Source organism: Caretta caretta, chromosome 5 (assembly GCF_965140235.1).
Source record: "Caretta caretta isolate rCarCar2 chromosome 5, rCarCar1.hap1, whole genome shotgun sequence".
Classification (NCBI taxonomy): domain Eukaryota; kingdom Metazoa; phylum Chordata; order Testudines; family Cheloniidae; genus Caretta; species Caretta caretta.
The window spans coordinates 13,526,555-13,544,148 of record NC_134210.1 but is presented as its reverse complement, the minus strand read 5'-3'; the positions used below and the strand labels follow the sequence as shown (position 1 = coordinate 13,544,148).

The window sequence follows — 17,594 nt, the reverse complement described above, 5'->3', positions numbered from 1 at the left end:
GAATTTGGAGCTGCAATTGAAATGTAGTTAACAGTTCAGTTGTTGTGTTAACCAGAGGAGAATCCAGCTCACTTTCTCTTAGCTCTGTTGTCCTTGGCGAGCTAACAGCAGTAAACAGTAAAATTTTACTTTTGACACTAAAGTCAGCAGATACCAGCTCCAAGTGCTCAACACATATATTCCCTTTGAGTAAGAGGGTGAGTTTTTACATAGTCATGTTCACAGCACAACTGCACTTTAAACCTCTCCCTCTCAGGACAGTTTTAATGGACACAGAATCTTTTACAGACAACTCTGCTGCAGCTTTTAATCAATTACTGTCCAGTAAGGCTGGGTTTACACATGCATTGTACTCCATTGTATACATTAGCTATTGTCCATTGAGAGAAACTATTGCTATTAAACATCCTGTAGGAGGATAAGTTCACAATACAGGCCGTGGACCTGGGCATTATATACAAGATCAAGATTCGTCATGACAACACCATGCTGAATGCTGACTGGTACCTGGAAAAAGTAGAGATTCTGGATGAAACCACGGAAGAATTGTACCTCTTTCTGTGTGAGCGCTGGCTTTCTACAAAGAAGGAGGACAAAAGGATAGAGCGGACACTTTATGAACAGGTACAGTAACAACAGCTAGCGCAGTGATCCTGACCCAGGCTTCTGAGCACTATCACGTTGCTGCTAATAAAAATGAGATGCATGGCCTTTCATCTGGTTGCAGTCCAGCACAGCTCATGAGTGGCCTGACCATGTTACCCCCTGAAGGTTGTGTTTTGGCCTACGTAAAATGAATTGATGGTTCTCTCTCTGGTCCTCCATCACTGACTTCTTTTGTTTGCAGTCTCAGTGGAGAGGCCAAGGACTGAATGGTTAGTGGAGACTTACCCTCTTCAGATCAGGAGCCAAGTGCACTGGCAGGGCTGGGTAGAGAATTCTGCACTGTTGCTGCCTGTGCTGTCCCTACCCAGCGGATAAGTAATAGATTTCTCTCTCTGGAGTTATCAAGCCAAAATTCCAGGTTGCACGGCCCCTGCCTCTCCACCCATCAATCCTAATCATCGAATAGGGCAGCACCTTTCATCAGCACTAAAAATATGCAGTAAAATGTCCTCTTACCAGCGCCTGGAAAGGCTCCGTATGTATTGTTTAATCAGTCTAATACAGCTAATTAGAATTCAGAGTACATGTATTAATTAAAATTAGCAAACAGGATTAAGTTAATAGGCGCTTCTTCCCTTTACACAGGAAGGCACAGCACTGCAGCTGATTAACGTCTGTTGTGTTTAAGGGGTTTGCTTTACAAAACATAGTTACATTTTAATTGAAAGTTACTACTAAAATTATCCAAACTCATCCCAGGTATAGTACCAGAGAGGTAAGCAGGGATGATCCTGGTGCCTTGCATCTAATATAATTACAGTTCCCAGCAAAGAGTCCTCTGAGTTCTTGTGGTCACACCCACCAAATTGCTCATATTAATTCCTTTTCAAAATCAATTAGATAAAAAAATGAAATGGTTGTGGGGAAGTATTCTCATGTTAACTGGGCTATGACACAAAACCCATCTTCAATAACTGTTCTAAAAATATAATAGCTTTGACATTTAGGATTATTCAGCTTTGTAGCTTTTGTTTGACCTTTGACTTTTGTGTAGTGTGGATCAACTAGTCCAACAGCTACAGTGTATGTCTTGTTCAGCAAATCTGCGGCTACTCTACCTGTCTACCTTGCCTGTGGTCATTGCTCTCACATGCTGTGTAGCCAAGTCACAACACATCTTTGTTATGTACATTAAGCGCATGCCAGTGGCCTTCATTGTAGCTGTCAGGGTTCCCTCCCCACTCTGAACTCTAGGGTACAGATGTGGGGACCCGCATGAAAGACCCCCCTATGCTTATTTCTACCAGCTTAGGTTAAAACTTCCCCAAGGCACAAATTCTTTGCCGTTGGAGGATATGCTGCCACCACCAAGTGATTTAACAAAGAATAAGGGAAAGGACCACTTGGAATTCCTATTCCCCCAAAATATCCCCCCAAGCCCTTATACCCCCTTTCCTGGGGAGGCTTGAGAATAATATCCTAACCAATTGGTTACAAAGTGATCATAGACCCAAACCCCTGGGTCTTAGGACAATAGAGAAATCAGTCAGGTTCTAAAAAGAAGGATTTTATTTAAAAAAAAAGGTAAAAATCACCTCTGTAAAATCAGGATGGAAAATAACTTTACAGGGTAAAAAACGATTCAAAAACACAGCAGAACTTCCTCTAGGCTTCGTTTCAACGTTACAAAAAACAGGAATAAACCTCCCTCCAACAAAGGAAAAATCACTAGCAGAACAAAAGACACACCTTGCCTGGCTTTTACTTACAATTTTTGTAATATGAGAGACTTTTAGGATGGTTTATAGGAGAAGGAGTTTTCTGACCTGATGCTTCTCTGCTTCCCGAGAGAACACACAAAACAAAGCCTCCCCGCCCCAACCCCCCGCCAAGATTTGAAAGTATTTTCTTTCCCCATTGGTCCTTTTGGTCAGGTGCCAACCAGGTTATTTGAGCTTCTTAACCCCTTACAGGTAAGGAGGAATTCTAGGCTACCCTTAGCTGTATGGTTATGACAGTAGCACTCATGGAAATGGTGGAGGTAAGGTCATTACAGTAAAGTAAATGGATGAGCTGTAATAAATGATGAGGAGTCATGCTCATGAGAGCTGTACTCAGGAAAAACTACATGGAGAGATAGAGGGATTTCATGTTATGTTGTTTGAGGCATATAGGAACAGCTGGCAGTGCAGTGAGCACTGAACCTGGTTACCTTCACATGTGTGTGTTCTAATTAGAGCTATGATGGTGAACGGAACAGCCTGGGTGGCTCATCTCTCAGCCTGAAGAGCCAAGATAGAAATGCAAATGTGAAGAATAAGAAGAAACTCAGCTTGAACGGGTCTGCCCAGGAAGGCTCATGTAAGAGAACTGTGTGTGTGTCTGGATGCACGTGTGTGTTCTTGATTTGAGTTCTTTGGGCCATGTGTTTATAGTGGTGAAGACCAAAGTGGGGCAGAAAGGTAAATTGTTCTGGTCATCCTGCAGCTGTACCCCCTGGGGCTGTGATCCTATGGGATCTCATAAACTCAGCAGAATCAGGCTGGATCGGTGCTTGGATCTGTTTGTGTATTGCTATTTCTATAGTGGTCTTCACCATAGCAACTGAATAATCCTGCACAGTAAAAGGCACTTCCTATACTTCCAGACTTCTTATTTCCCTCCCGCCTAAATCTAGGTTATATAGCGCTAGAGCCCGGGGATTGAGTCCTTCATCTCCTGTGAAAACAAATTCTACAAGCAACGTGTTTTGTGTGACATGAGCACATAACTAGATAGATTCTCCAAGAACACCCTCTCCACAACCACCCTGAGGTGAAACCTGCACGGGGGACTTCTAACACAAACCCAGAGCTCCTTAGGAAGCAGTATGACTGGTTCATAGGGGGTGCTCTTTTCGTCAAGTCTGTGTTGACTCAATACTTTCTCATGGTGTTGCTGAAGGTGCTGTCTTTTGCATGAAACTCTTGGTGGGCATTAAAAATCCCATGACTCTCTTGTAAGAGTTGGGGTGTTAACACTGATATCCTGGACAAATTCCAGCTCATGCAACTGCATTCTGACTCCTTAAAATCCCCCCTGCATTTTAATTTGGAAAAGGGTTCTCACTTCCCCTTTCCTAATCTGCAGTGTAATATTACTGTCAGCTGCTAAACAGCTGCTGTGTTTCATGCGTTGACTAGGGAGGTGGTGGAATCTCCTTCCTTAGAAGTTTTTTTTAAGGTCAGGCTTGACAAAGTCCTGGCTGGGATGATTTAATTGGGGATGGGTCCTGCTTTTGAGCAGGGGGTTGGACTAGATGACCTCCTGAGGTCACTTCCAACCCTGATATTCTATGATTCTATGATTCTATGTGTGCATTCGGTTGTGGGCAAAGTGATCCCTGCGTATATTGTTTGTTATCATTTGTTAAGCACTAATTGTGTGATTGGCTTTGTGCAAAACTCAGAAGAAGATATCATCCCAGGCACATGGAGCCTCCTTCCAGCCAATGTCACCTTGATATCTAAGTATAATGCCCTGATCTTGGATGGGTGACCAGGGCACGGGGAACCTCACATATTCCACTTAGCACCTACTGGCGCAGGGACCAGTGGCCTCAATACCCCTGAGTGCTAGGATAATACAAGAATGAAGGAAAACCCAGGCAGTCACTGGCCCTCCTGGGGTATAATAGCAGGCATGTCTAGATGGTTGTGAGAAGGGCAACACCTCCACTAGACTTGTAGCCAATCAAGGGGGAGCAGCCAATCGTCTAGACTCACAGGATTTGAGACAGGCAGCTAACCCCTTAGATGAACAGGGCTTTTTGGGAAGACAGCCACCTCCCAGGCACACAGAATCATGCACCAGTTCCCTCCTCCACCCTCACCTTCTGGATACCAAGGATTTGAGACGGGGAGAGGAAAGGCAACTTTCTGGGAGGGACAGGATTGGTGGAAGAAGTTGTACAAGGCATATATAGTTTGTGCATTCAAGTATGCAAAGCTCTTTGAGATCCTTTGCCATGAAAGGGGCTATATGTATGTAAGATGTGTTATCACCAAGTAACAGCCTCTTCTGTACGGGTTAGAGGATCGATTTCCAGTGAAGACTTTTACTTGCTGCTTGTATCAGATGCTCTTCCCAGCTCTTGCTCTCTCCCTTCTGAGGCCTCATGTCCTATGTGGCACATTAGATCTAAATTAAACTCTGTGGGCCCTGAAATTCTGTGGCACTGTTTGCCACCCGCTACTCTTATCCCATTCAAGACCCCTCCCTGCACGGCACAGTCAGTACAGTATGAATGGCAGTGTTTAGTTAATTTGATTTTCAATTCATTTATTTTAATCTGCCCCCAGATTTTCAGATTTTGCATTGCAGAAGCTGGCAGGCTGGTGATTTCATAGAATCATAGAATATTAGGGTTGGAAGAGACCTCAGGAGGTCATCTAGTCCAATCCCCTGCTCAAAGCAGGACCAACCCCAACTAAATCATCCCAGCCAGGGGTTTGTCAAGCCTGACCTTAAAAACCTCTAAAGATGGAGATTCCACCACCTCCCTAGGTAACGCATTCCAGTGCTTCACCACCCTCCTAGTGAAATAGTGTTTCCTAATATCCAACCTAAACCTCCCCCTCTGCAACTTGAGACCATTGCTTCTTGTTCTGTCTTCTGTCACCACTGAGAACAGCCGAGTTCCATCCTCTTTGGAACCCCCCTTCAGGTAGTTGAAGGCTGCTATCAAATCCCCTTACTCTTCTCCAGACTAAATAAGCCCAGTTCCCTCAGCCTCTCCTAATAAATCATGTTCCCCAGCCCCTTAATCATTTCCGTTGTCCTCTGCTGGACTCTCTCCAATTTGTCCACATCCTTTCTGTAGCGGAGGGCCCAAAACTGGATGCAATTCTCCAGGTGTGGCCTCACCAGTGCTGAATAGGGGGGAATAATCACTTCCCTCAATCTGCTGACAATGCTCCTACTAATGCAGGCCAGTATGCCTTTAGCCTTCTTGGCAACAAGGGCACACTGTTGACACATATCCAGCTTCTCGTCCACTGTAACCCCTAGGTCCTTTTCTGCAGAACCGCTGCTTAGCCAGTAGGTCCCCAGCCTGTAGTGGTGCAGGGGATTCTTCCATCCTAAGTGCAGGACTCTGCACTTGTCCTTGTTGAACCTCATCCGATTTCTTTTGGCCCAATCCTCCAATTTGTCTAGGGCCCTCTGTATCCTATCCCTACCCTCCAGCGAATCTGCCTCTCTGTCTTTAAAGGCTCTCTTCCCAATGACAAAGGCTAGAGACTTAATTTTTTAAGAAAGTGAAAGCATTGATTATGGAGCATAATTGTAAACCAGCTGCTTTTAAAATGGGGTATATTGGGGGGCCATTTATGCACCTTCATGATCTCAGTATGCATGGGCCCTGACAGTATTTTGCTCTGTGTTTATAAAGCACCTGGTCACCGTGGCATCTGTACAAACATGCAGCATTTAACAGCCAAAAAACCACGGCTAGTGTTACTGGTTCTCCTCTCTTGCTTTTTCCATTTTCAGGCTTAGGTTATGAATCTGATTTTATGTTGCCCAACCCACCCTGTAACCTACTTGTCTTGGTGCCACTCAGATCTACCTCTTGTTCTGCACTCATTCCAGGATGAGCAGATCCAGTGTTGTGCTTGTGAAGGAGGTGTACTCACCACCTGTAGCACGCCCTTGTATCCGGGTGCAGTGCTGCAAGGATCCTCGTCTCCAGTGCCTCCAACTGGCTGTCTGCCTCTTGCCATGTCTTCCGTGCCTCAGCTCTCTAGCCAAGTCCCAGGAAGTTCAGTCATATCACTGTCAGCTGGGGTGGTCATAGGCAAGGCTGAGCCTGGCCTTAAAGGGCCAGCCTTCCTGTGACAGTGCTGCAATGAGAAATAAGTGAGGTCATTCTGTAATTCGCACCTTCCTTCTGATACTGCTTCCTCAGCGGAGGAATGAATAACTGCCTTGCATCCATCATCTGGGCATTCCATGGAATTTCCCAAATCACGTGTAAAATCTCAATGTCTTCCATTCGGCACCATCGCTAATGGAACTGTAATGGTTTCCGTGTTCTTTTGCAGGTATAGCAACTTTTAGGCCTCCAGTACTTTCAATACCTGGAGAAGTACCACATCCCCAATAAACGAGAGAGGTTGTCCCGTGCCCCAGAGGAACAAACAAAGACGTTATTTTGTAGTGGTCAGGGCACAGGATTGCAAGCCAGAATGCCTCTGCTTAAGTCATTGGATACCCTTGGGCAGGTCACTGAGGCCCAGATTCTTAAAGGTTTTTAAGCATGTGCTGTGCTCAGTGTTACAACACCTAACTGATTTAGGAGCTTAAATCTCATTTTCAAAAAGTATATAGGCACTTAAGAGACAAAATCCCATGAACAGTCAATGCGATTTAGGCTTCTGGGAGCCTAAATCACTTGTAAAAAAGGAAACCTAGGCTCTTATATGAGTTTGGCATTGCAACGCTGAGCACAGCAATGCTTAAGTACCTTTAAAAATCTGGGCATTAACAACTCTCAGCTTATCCGTATGTAAAATGGGGGGTGATAATACTTTCCTAGCTCACGTGTGCTGTCAGATTTAATGCTTGTAAAGTGCTTTGAGTTCTTTGAATGGAGCATGCTATTTAAGTTCTATATAGTATTAGCAGTAATTGTATGAAGAAAGCCATTTTAACCTACCACAGGATGACAGAATGAAATGGTCTTCCAGTGGAAGCACTCTCCAAAAGGAATTCAGAATACTCTTTAATTAAGGTGGGAGGCTACAGCTTGACATGTCTTGTGGTGTGTGTCAAATGTATGTAACCCACATTGTGATCTTTTCGATGAAGAGGTGCCATCATTGCATTGCTTAAACAATTGTACTACAGTGAATTCATTGCACGCTCATTACACTGATGTGCACAATTAAGCATAATTGGTACTGTATAGTGTAGAATAATTCTTGCCTAATGTTTAATTCACTTCTGTGCTGTTACAGTCAATTTCAGAAGCCTGAAATTGGGGTTGTATGAAACTCATTGGTTTCAGCTCACAGAGGAAAGAGCAGATTTAATTTGCATGAAGTCATGCCCCGGTGTAAGTTTCAAGTTCAAACCAAAAGCAAAAACTTGATCAACACCACTGTGCTAGAATCATAGAAATGTAGGGCTGGAAGGGACCTCCAAAAGTCATCCAGTCCCGCCCCTTGTATTGTAGCAGGGCCAAGAAACCTAGACCATCCTTGAGAAGGGTTTGTCCAACCTGTTTTTAAAAACCTCAGTGATGGGGATTCCACAGCTTTCCTTGGAAGCCTGTTCCAGAGCTTAACTACCCTTTATGGTTAGAAAGTTTTTTCTAATATCTAACCTAAATCTCCCTTGCTACAGATTAAGCACATTGCTTCTTGTCCTACCTTCAGTGGACATGGACAGCAATGGATCACGGTCCTCTGCATAGCAGCCCTTAGTAGATTTGAAGACTGTTCTCAGGTCCCCTCTCAGTCTTCTTTTTTCAAGACAAAACATGCCTAATTTTTTTAAAAACTTTCCTTATAGGTCAGGATTTCTAAATCTTTTATCATTTTTGTTGCTCTCCATGGGACTCTCTCCAATTTGTCCACAATTTCCTGAGGCGTGGCACCCAGAACTGGACACAATACTCCAGCTGAGGCCTCACAAGTGCCGAATAGAGTGGGACTATTACCTCCTGTGTCTTACATACAGCACTCCTGTTAATACACCTCGGAATGATATTAGCCTTTTTTCCGCATTGTTGACCCATATTCAATATGTAATCCACTGTAACCCCCAGATCCTTTTCAGCAGTACAGCCACCTAGTCAGTTATTCCCCATTTCGTAGTTGTGTATTTGATTTTTCCTGCCTAAATGAAGTACATTGCACTAGTCTTTATTGAATATAATCTTGTTGAATTCAGATGAATTCTCCAATTTGTCAAGGTCATTTTGAATTCTAATCCTGTCCTCCAAAGTGCTTTAATCCCTCCCATCTTGGTATCACCTGCAAATTTTATAAACCTACTCTCTACTCGATTATCCAAGTCATTAATGAAAATATGGAAACCTTAAATCAGTCCAGAATCACTTGAACCTCGGCCAAGTGTTACTCAAAAGATTTGTGAGCCTTGCTTCCTGTAACTGGGCCTCAGTGGGTCACAACTGAGGATGCCAACTTCAGGACAAACTGCTGAGAAACAGGGGAAACACAACCTAAAACTGGTGGTGGTTATTCCATGAAATATACCAAACCAGCAACAAAAATAAACTTCTGTTTCACGGCACTGGCTACCAAGAAGTCATAAAAGCAGTTTCCTTGGGCAGTTCAGTTCTTATGTCACCACCAAAATCACTGGATTTAAAGATGAGTGGTTCTTTACAACCAGTCTCATCAAATAAAAGGTTCTTCTGATCCCAAAGGACCGGCCACACACCCAGGTCAATATATAACTTAGATATTACCCAAAAATCACACTGATGCCAATCCTTTAGTATCTAAAATCGAAAGGTTTAATCATGAAACAAAAGAAAGAAAGGCAAGAGTTAAAACTGGTTAAAGGAATCAAATACATACACCAATTGCAAAGTTCTTGGTTCAGGCTTGTAGCAGTGATGGAATAAACTGCTGGCTTGTTAAGTCTCTGGTTGCTTCCAAATCATTGGAAGGACCTCAGTCCCTTGGTTAGAATGCTTCCATTAGTATAAGTCCATAGTCCAGAGGTTTGAGCAAGACAGAGGCAAAATGGAGCTATTTCCAGGGCCTTTTATAGCTTTTGCCATGTGGAGGGAATCCCATTGTTCTCACTGTGGAAAATTACAGCAACAAGATGGAGTCTGGAGTCACATGGGCAAGCTATATGTCCATGCATTTTGCTTAGTCACAGCAGGAGATTCCATTAAGTGTAGATGGGCATCTCCCATGGTCCATTGTCAGTTAAATGTTCTTTTGATGGGCCACTCAATTTGAATAGTCCCTCCAAGATGTGCTGGCTACCTACTTGTGGGCATTACCCCAGGGGCAAACATTTGAAATCCAGGTACTGAGCCAATACTTATAACTTCAAATACAAAAATGATACATGCATACAGATAGCATAATCATAACCCATAGACATCTTACATGACACATTTTGTACAAGATTTGTTGCAAAAATATAACAGTGGTTGCAACAATGATCTATATCGTCATATTTTAGTCAGATAATGCCACCTCCCTCCCCTCTCCCCAAAAAACCAATCTGTTGATTAACCTCGGCCAAGTTTGGAGTTTGTGCTGAGGTACATTTCACAGAGTTTTGAACATATTTTGTTGTGAACATGTTGTACAGCTTGGCGTGAAATGTTCTGAGAAGTCATAGGTGTATTCATCATCTTTCTCTTCATCATCCAACAGACGTACCCAAATGGGCTCTTGGAAACCACTTGAAAAGCAGCCTGTCACTGGAGAAACAGCTCTTCCTTACTAACAGCTGAGCTGAAATGTTTCAAAACCACTATAAAACTACCTAGGGAAGCTCCGAAGCTATGGTCTGAAGGGTTTTTTCCCCAAATATATATTATATAATGTATAAATATTATTCAGTGTCTAACCTTTAATATGAGAACATTCATAGTTTTCCTTGACTATGTAAAGGGACACTGGAGCCCTGAAAGTGCCCCATGTATCAAAGTGATCCTTGAATAAAGAACAAGGAGGAACTACAGTGGTACTGGGGATGTTCAGTCAATGATTCTGTTTGACTTGGCGCTAACAGAGTTTTTTGTGGCTTTGTTATCCTATGAGTGTGTGAACTCTTTGGTCTGCTGGCCTATTTATGATGTAGGGCCTGAGTCTTGTTGACACTAAGGTCCCTTAATGTAAATCAAAACCAGGCCCTTAGTCTACACAGGAAAATTCTGCACTGAAATGCACCCTATGTAACCTTATGGAAATGAATGGGTTGCGTGGGAGGTAAGTGAAGGCAGAATTTGGCCCTGTGTGTGTGTATATGGGAAAATTTCCCAGCACACATTCATAGCCCAATCCTGCAAGGTGATGTGCATCTCACAGATTGAGATTACTCAACACCTCTCAGGAGGCACTTTTAGGATTAGACTATTGGCACTTGAGATGTTGGTACCCTTGCGTCTCTGTACACGTTTTCTGATTAATGGAACTTTGTCCTTTGCAGTGATTCCATATCACCTCATCATCACTACTGGCACAGAATATGATTCAAGCACCGAGAGCCGAGTTTACATCATCATTACGGGTCCTCAGAAAGTGCAGACAGGCAGAATGTGGCTGGATCTCCTGAAAGAAAAGAAACAGTTTGCTGATGGCTCCGTGGAGAAGTTCTCTGTTATGGGATTAGATGTTGGGGAGATCAAAAAATTGGAGGTACTGTGTGAACAAAGAATGGTCATTGGAGCATGTTTCACCTATCTTCAGTATAGTTAGAAAAGGCCAAAAGAGGAGGTGTTTGGATCCAGAATAGAAAATGGGGTTCTCTCAAGTTGTTCTCTCACAAGATTTCAACTACACCCAAACCAGAGTCAGCAAATAAGTCCCTTCTGGTTTTGGATCAGACTTAGAACCAAGACTTCAGAGGGCAGGTTCAAAATCTGCAAAATTTAAATGCCTTTGACATTGATGTCCCAGTTTTGTCCCATCTCTAATAAAATGACAGTTGCTCTTCCATAAGACGGTTGTTTTAACATCTTCAAAGTAAATTTGTTTTTTTATCTGGTGCAGTTATAATTTATCCACAGGTACAGTAAAAATAGGCCCAGGGATTTCCCTACACCCCCCCATGGGGGTGTTTACCCCCTCTCCTGAATTTCCCCAACACCCGCCCCAGTTTTGTGAACTAGTTACATGCAGTGTTGCCAATTTAGTGATTGTTTGGAAATGTGAATTGAAATCGAAACATTGATACACACTTTAAAAGCATATGCAGTGTATGATAAAATACGTGTATCTGAAAAAGTATAACAGATTTGAAAAGTATGAACGTAGACTAGCTTCCTTGTACAGCTGTTTATGACAATGTCAGTGATTCATTTCGGTGATGTTGGCCAACCTAATCATTTCAAATTATGATTTGTAAGCAAAGTCTAAATGAGCTCTCCCTGACAGCTAGTGATGAGCTGGGGGCTGGAGGGAAAGGCTTCAGGACCAGACTGTATTTACATTCACACCTAATCTACCTAGGTATCCAGCAAACAGAGCTGTGTTGCCCAAGTGATAGATTTTGGCTGGGGTTGGGTTACAAATCACTTGAAATCAGGGGGGTAATGAAATGTTGTTATTCTTATTGTATGAGTAAAGGGCAGTAGCACTGTACTTAGCCTGTGCTGATTGAGGGCATCACGAGAGAGGGTGGGGATAGGTGTTTTGTTTGATGGTCTGCCTGAGTCACAAGTACTGTTAGACCTGCCCCTCTCCACTGTTTAAAGACAGAGCTGATTAGGCTCCATAGATAGTCTTTGTTTTGTTAAATGACCACTACAGCTGAAATCACTGATAATCAGGTCTAAATGCTTAGACCTGCTGTGGGACAGTGTTTCTGTGGAAGAGACAGCCCAGTCTGCACTAACAGTGAGGTTCCCCCACTGAGAGCTCAGCTAAAATCACTGAGAGCTGGGTGGAACCTCAAGAGACCAACTCGCAGAGGTCACAGTGGCAGGTGGCAGCAGAAGATGACGGCACAGGGCCATTGGCAACAAAGCGATGGAGTGAATGGTGGCACAACGAACAACAGTGGCCAGAGCGAACAGTGAGCAGCTGGAGGAACGAGCAAGGTGCCTTCTTGCCCCCCACCTAGGAGGTGAAAGCACCTCTGAACTCTGAGTCTCCACTGACCAAGGACAACACCAGTGAGTGATAATGAGGCTGTTACTCAACACAGTTCTTGCGAACAAACCGGGCCGTGGCACCATACTTTCTATTTAAGCAAGAGATACCACACACTATAGACTGGAGCCCAATGTTAAGTGCATTGTCACTTGTTCTGAAGTTGAACACTGGTTCCAAACAAGACCAGCAAATGTTCACTATCTTTCTGCAAGAAACTCAACTGACTGGCTAGACGCATGTGGTGCAACAGTGAAAGACTCAACAGTTGAAAAAGTGAAGAACTCTCTCACCACATTCAAAAAAATTGCATACGTGGCTTATGAATGCACCAATGCAAATGGTCACCAAGTATTAAGTCATTGTGTACGTTATCTTGATGTCAGTGGTAGGCCAGTAGATGCATTTCTAGATGTTCAAGTTATAGAAGATAGATTGGCTGCATCTGTGACAACCCACATCTTAGAAGAGTTAACTGCTTGTCAATTGGACCCCAAACAGATGGCTGCTTGTGCTTTTGATGGAGCTGCAAACTTCTGTGGAAGACATGGTAGAGCATAAGCTTTGCTCAGATAGAAGTGTAACCCTAGTCTCTCCTATACACACTGCAGAGGCCATCTACTCCAACTAGCACTAGTACAAGCTGCAGACTCTTCAAAAGACATTAAAAAAGCTATATATTTAATGTCTTCATTATATTCTTTTTTCTGCAAGAGTCCAAAAAGACTGAATATCTTGGAAAATATAGAAGATACACTGGGACTGAAGTTCAAATTAGTCCAACATTTGGATCAATCAGAGAGCTGTCCATTGAAAAAGACTTCAATCCAGAAGTTGACTAATAAAGGCATTTATACTGAATCATTAAGTGAAGAGGACGAGAAGTGTTTGTTAAGACAACTGAAAAAGTACACAGACTTGATTCTTAAAAATCTACAACAGCAACTTCTACATTCTACTCAACCTCTATGTAGCTTTTACAGATCCCTGTCCTATAAAACACTGACAGTTGTGTGGAGTGAGGCACTACCAGCAATGGGGCTGCCATGTGCTCAGGACAGAAGAGAGAATTTGAACACAGAGTAGAATATCATACGACGAATGAATGAAGATTTGACCTCAACTTCTTTTTTATCATCACTAGTGGCTCAACTCGATCTTTATGCTATGTTTCCTGGGCTGAAAGAAGTAGGAATTCATCTCTTGCTACTCCCAGTCACAACAGCTACAGCTGAGTGTTCTTTTTCATCATTGAATAGAATTTTGTGGTTTGAAAGAAGTCGCCTTTTGCCTGATCATGTGAATGAACTAATGAGCATATCAGTTGAAGGAATGGAAGTACTGGACATATGAGAAGCGACCAAAGATGAATGCATTGCATTCAAGAAGTTCATTAACAGAGTTGTGCAAAATTAGAACAAGAAACCAAGAAGGATGTAGACATAGTGCTTCATAGAAGGCTTGAGTAGCCAACTTTAATTTGTGTGATGATTGTAAAATCTAATCAAATGGTCATGAAACATTTTTCAGTTTTTACTATGGTGCCATGCAGCCCACCTTCACCCTCACAGTCTCACCCCTCAGTGGCCCTGACCTGCCGCCCCCCTTGTAAATTTGAACACACACACCCTAATTTCAATTCCTGGGGAAAACACTGCTCCTATTCTCTATTCACCTTTTCCCTTGTTGATTTTTGCAGTGCTTCCCTCTGAGTTTCATAATCATAGAATCATAGAATCATAGAATATAAGGGTTGGAAGGGACCCCAGAAGGTCATCTAGTCCAACCCCCTGCTTGAAGCAGGACCAATTCCCAGTTAAATCATCCCAGCCAGGGCTTTGTCAAGCCTGACCTTAAAAACCTCTAAGGAAGGAGATTCTACCACCTTCCTAGGTAACGCATTCCAGTGTTTCACCACCCTCTTAGTGAAAAAGTTTTTCCTAATATCCAATCTAAACCTCCCCCACTGCAGCTTGAGACCATTACTCCTCGTTCTGTCATCTGATACCATTGAGAACAGTCTAGAGCCATCCTCTTTGGAACCCCCTTTCAGGTAGTTGAAAGCAGCTATCAAATCCCCCCTCATTCTTCTCTTCTGCAGGCTAAACAATCCCAGCTCCCTCAGCCTCTCCTCATAACTCATGTGTTCCAGACCCCTAATCATTTTTGTTGCCCTTCGCTGGACTCTCTCCAATTTATCCACATCCTTCTTGAAGTGTGGGGCCCAAAACTGGACACAGTACTCCAGATGAGGCCTCACCAATGTCGAATAGAGGGGAACGATCACGTCCCTCGATCTGCTCGCTATGCCCCTACTTATACATCCCAAAATGCCATTGGCCTTCTTGGCAACAAGGGCACACTGCTGACTCATATCCAGCTTCTCGTCCACTGTCACCCCTAGGTCCTTTTCCGCAGAACTGCTGCCTAGCCATTCGGTCCCTAGTCTGTAGCTGTGCATTGGGTTCTTCCGTCCTAAGTGCAGGACCCTGCACTTATCCTTATTGAACCTCATCAGATTTCTTTTGGCCCAATCCTCCAATTTGTCTAGGTCCTTCTGTATCCTATCCCTCCCCTCCAGCTTATCTACCACTCCTCCCAGTTTAGTATCATCCGCAAATTTGCTGAGAGTGCAATCCACACCATCCTCCAGATCATTTATGAAGATATTGAACAAAACCGGCCCCAGGACCGACCCTTGGGGCACTCCACTTGATACCGGCTGCCAACTAGACATGGAGCCATTGATAACTACCCGTTGAGCCCGACAATCTAGCCAGCTTTCTACCCACCTTGTAGTGCATTCATCCAGCCCATACTTCCTTAACTTGCTGACAAGAATATTGTGGGAGACCGTGTCAAAAGCTTTGCTAAAGTCAAGAAACAAGCTGCCTCCAGTGAGAAAAACATCTTGTATAATTTTCTAGCTAAACATGGAAATTGTTTTCAGAGCTTGGAGGGCCTCAAAAACGAGAATTAATCATGGCTCATAAGCAATGTGCACAGATCAGAGCTCCTAGAAAAGGAACCTTTCTTTTTTTATCGTTGTTATGGCTCAGGGAGACAGAATTTACATAAACTCCCCATCACTGAGTTTAAATGTAGTATGAATCGTCAAAATATGAATAATTCTTGCTCCACATGGCATCTACCACCTCCTGAAAGTTAACCCAAGTCCCACAAGTACTGCAGTCTTTCTGCAAGCCGAAGCCCACCAGGACTGAGGATTTCAATAGGCAGTCCATTCCAGGCCATGCCCAGCTGTTGCTGTTAACTTTCCAGATGTGCTGACAAGCCTTTTTTAATTTTTTTGTCTAGAGAGAGAGAGAGAGGAGTGAAATATACAAAGAGAGAGAACTCCTAAACAAATTGAAAATCTCTTGAACTTGCATGCCCTGTTGCAGCAGGTAATGGTTAAAGTGTAATGCTTCCATTAACTTCCATTCAAGCAATGCATTCTGACACCTTGAGCTGTGCTTTCTAATAGCTTTTAGTTTATTATCAAGCCACTTCCTTAATGCACTCTAAGTGCCTAGTTATTAACGTTAGGCCAATTTGTATCCAAGCATTTTTGGTGCAGATTTTCAAAGTTAGGCAAGTATAGGCCTCTTCCCCCTCCCTCTCCAGTGTATGTTTATATGTAAATGTACCTCTGACCTGGGCAGGTAAGTTGTGGGTGAACAAGTATTGGCCTCCACCAAACTGTTCAAGAGGAAAGGAGAGAAAATCAGCAGTCTGGGGAAAGAGGGATAAAGAAATGAGCAGGAATGGTGGGAGGAAGAGAGGGAATGGGGAATCAGAGAAGGAAGTGTGAAGTAGGTAGGGACACTGTGAGAAGGGAGACAGGCAGGACGAGGGGAGAAAATAATAGAGAGGAAAAGGGGGGAAGGAAATGATGTGAAGGTGAAATTGAGAGAGAGAGAGAGAAGAATAAAAATCAAGAAATAACACACAGCTTTTAAGCTAGCCTTTGGCCACTTGGGCTCCTAAAGCCTCAATAGGCCCTATCATTATCCTATCCACCCTCCTATTCATTTGCCCATTTTTCCTTTTTAATGTGCCCTGCTTCTGTTTTGATAGTCACCCACTCAGGGTTTTGTGCCTCTTTTCATGCCGTCCCCTGTGCCTGGAAAGTCTCTCCTGGTTAAAATGCATCTCAGTATGACATCCACAAGCCAATCTGCATTGGCTGCCATGGCACATGTGCTTCTTTTCTTGTACAATATTGTACCCTTTAGAGGTACTGGGGAAGAAAATTGCTTGCTAGTTATCTACTTGGTGGAGGTGAAGAACACCTGGGTATTTGGAATTGGCATTTGCTTGCTATTAGCAGAACATGAGAGGTTATAGACATAAATTCTTGAGCAGAAATAACAAAGTATATTGCAGAAGATGCTGGAATAGTCTCTGTACTCTGTTCGACTGGCTTTACTAGCATAGTAATATCTGCACTGTGATGCAGTTTGTAATCATGTATTTTAAAGACAGACACAATGAAGATTTGAGTGATATGAGAAGGCCCCTTTGCTGCCTGCTTTGCCTACATCTCTAAAACTTTGTCATGATAAATTTTAATTTACACATTGAAATAAAAATAATGTGCACACCTGGTAGTCGCAGGAAATGACAGGCAGGCACTTGGTGAACGCTGAATAGTGCTTTCTTAAACTCATGTTCATTTTTTTCTCCTAATAAAGAAAAATAGCCCAGCATCTTTGATTTCGACTGCCACAGAGAATCACAATATTATTTAAAATTCCACATTTCCCCCTGTGCATGGGGTGTCTTTCTTGGGTGGATATGCCAGGAATCTAGTCCTGTCCTCATTCAAATCCCTCCGCAAGATTCACCTCTGACATGATACCTACCAGAAAGAGCCGAGCTCATTTCGTTGTTACAAATTCTGCCCCACTGTGCTGTGCGCTTGACCTGATCTGGAAAGACACTGAGCATCCTCTGCTCTCAGGAGTCCGGGAGATTCTCAGCACCTCCGAGCATCAGACCCTAAATATGTAATCTCTTTGCTGTGACCTTTGTCTGTTCTTTCCCCTTCTGTTTTTTTAGTTTACCCTATTATTGTGTCACATCTGAAATTTGATTGTAGGCTCTTAAGGGCAGGCTCCCTGCCTTATTATCAGT

General features: G+C 43.2%; 1 protein-coding gene across 5 annotated transcripts in view; it reads left to right on the top strand.

Moving 5' to 3' along the window:
- LOXHD1 (lipoxygenase homology PLAT domains 1) overlaps nucleotides 1-17,594 on the top strand; it is a 315,277-nt gene that overhangs the window by 231,421 nt on the left and 66,262 nt on the right. For 3 of the 5 annotated variants that reach the window (XM_075128349.1, XM_075128350.1, XM_048851013.2), the window contains 3 exons: nucleotides 415-624; nucleotides 2,844-2,967; nucleotides 10,792-11,000. In XM_075128349.1, coding sequence (XP_074984450.1) covers nucleotides 415-624; nucleotides 2,844-2,967; nucleotides 10,792-11,000 — 543 coding nt within the window. The remainder of the gene's footprint in view (nucleotides 1-414; nucleotides 625-2,843; nucleotides 2,968-10,791; nucleotides 11,001-17,594) is intronic. The other 2 variants (XM_048851015.2, XM_048851014.2) reach the window with 1 other exon arrangement.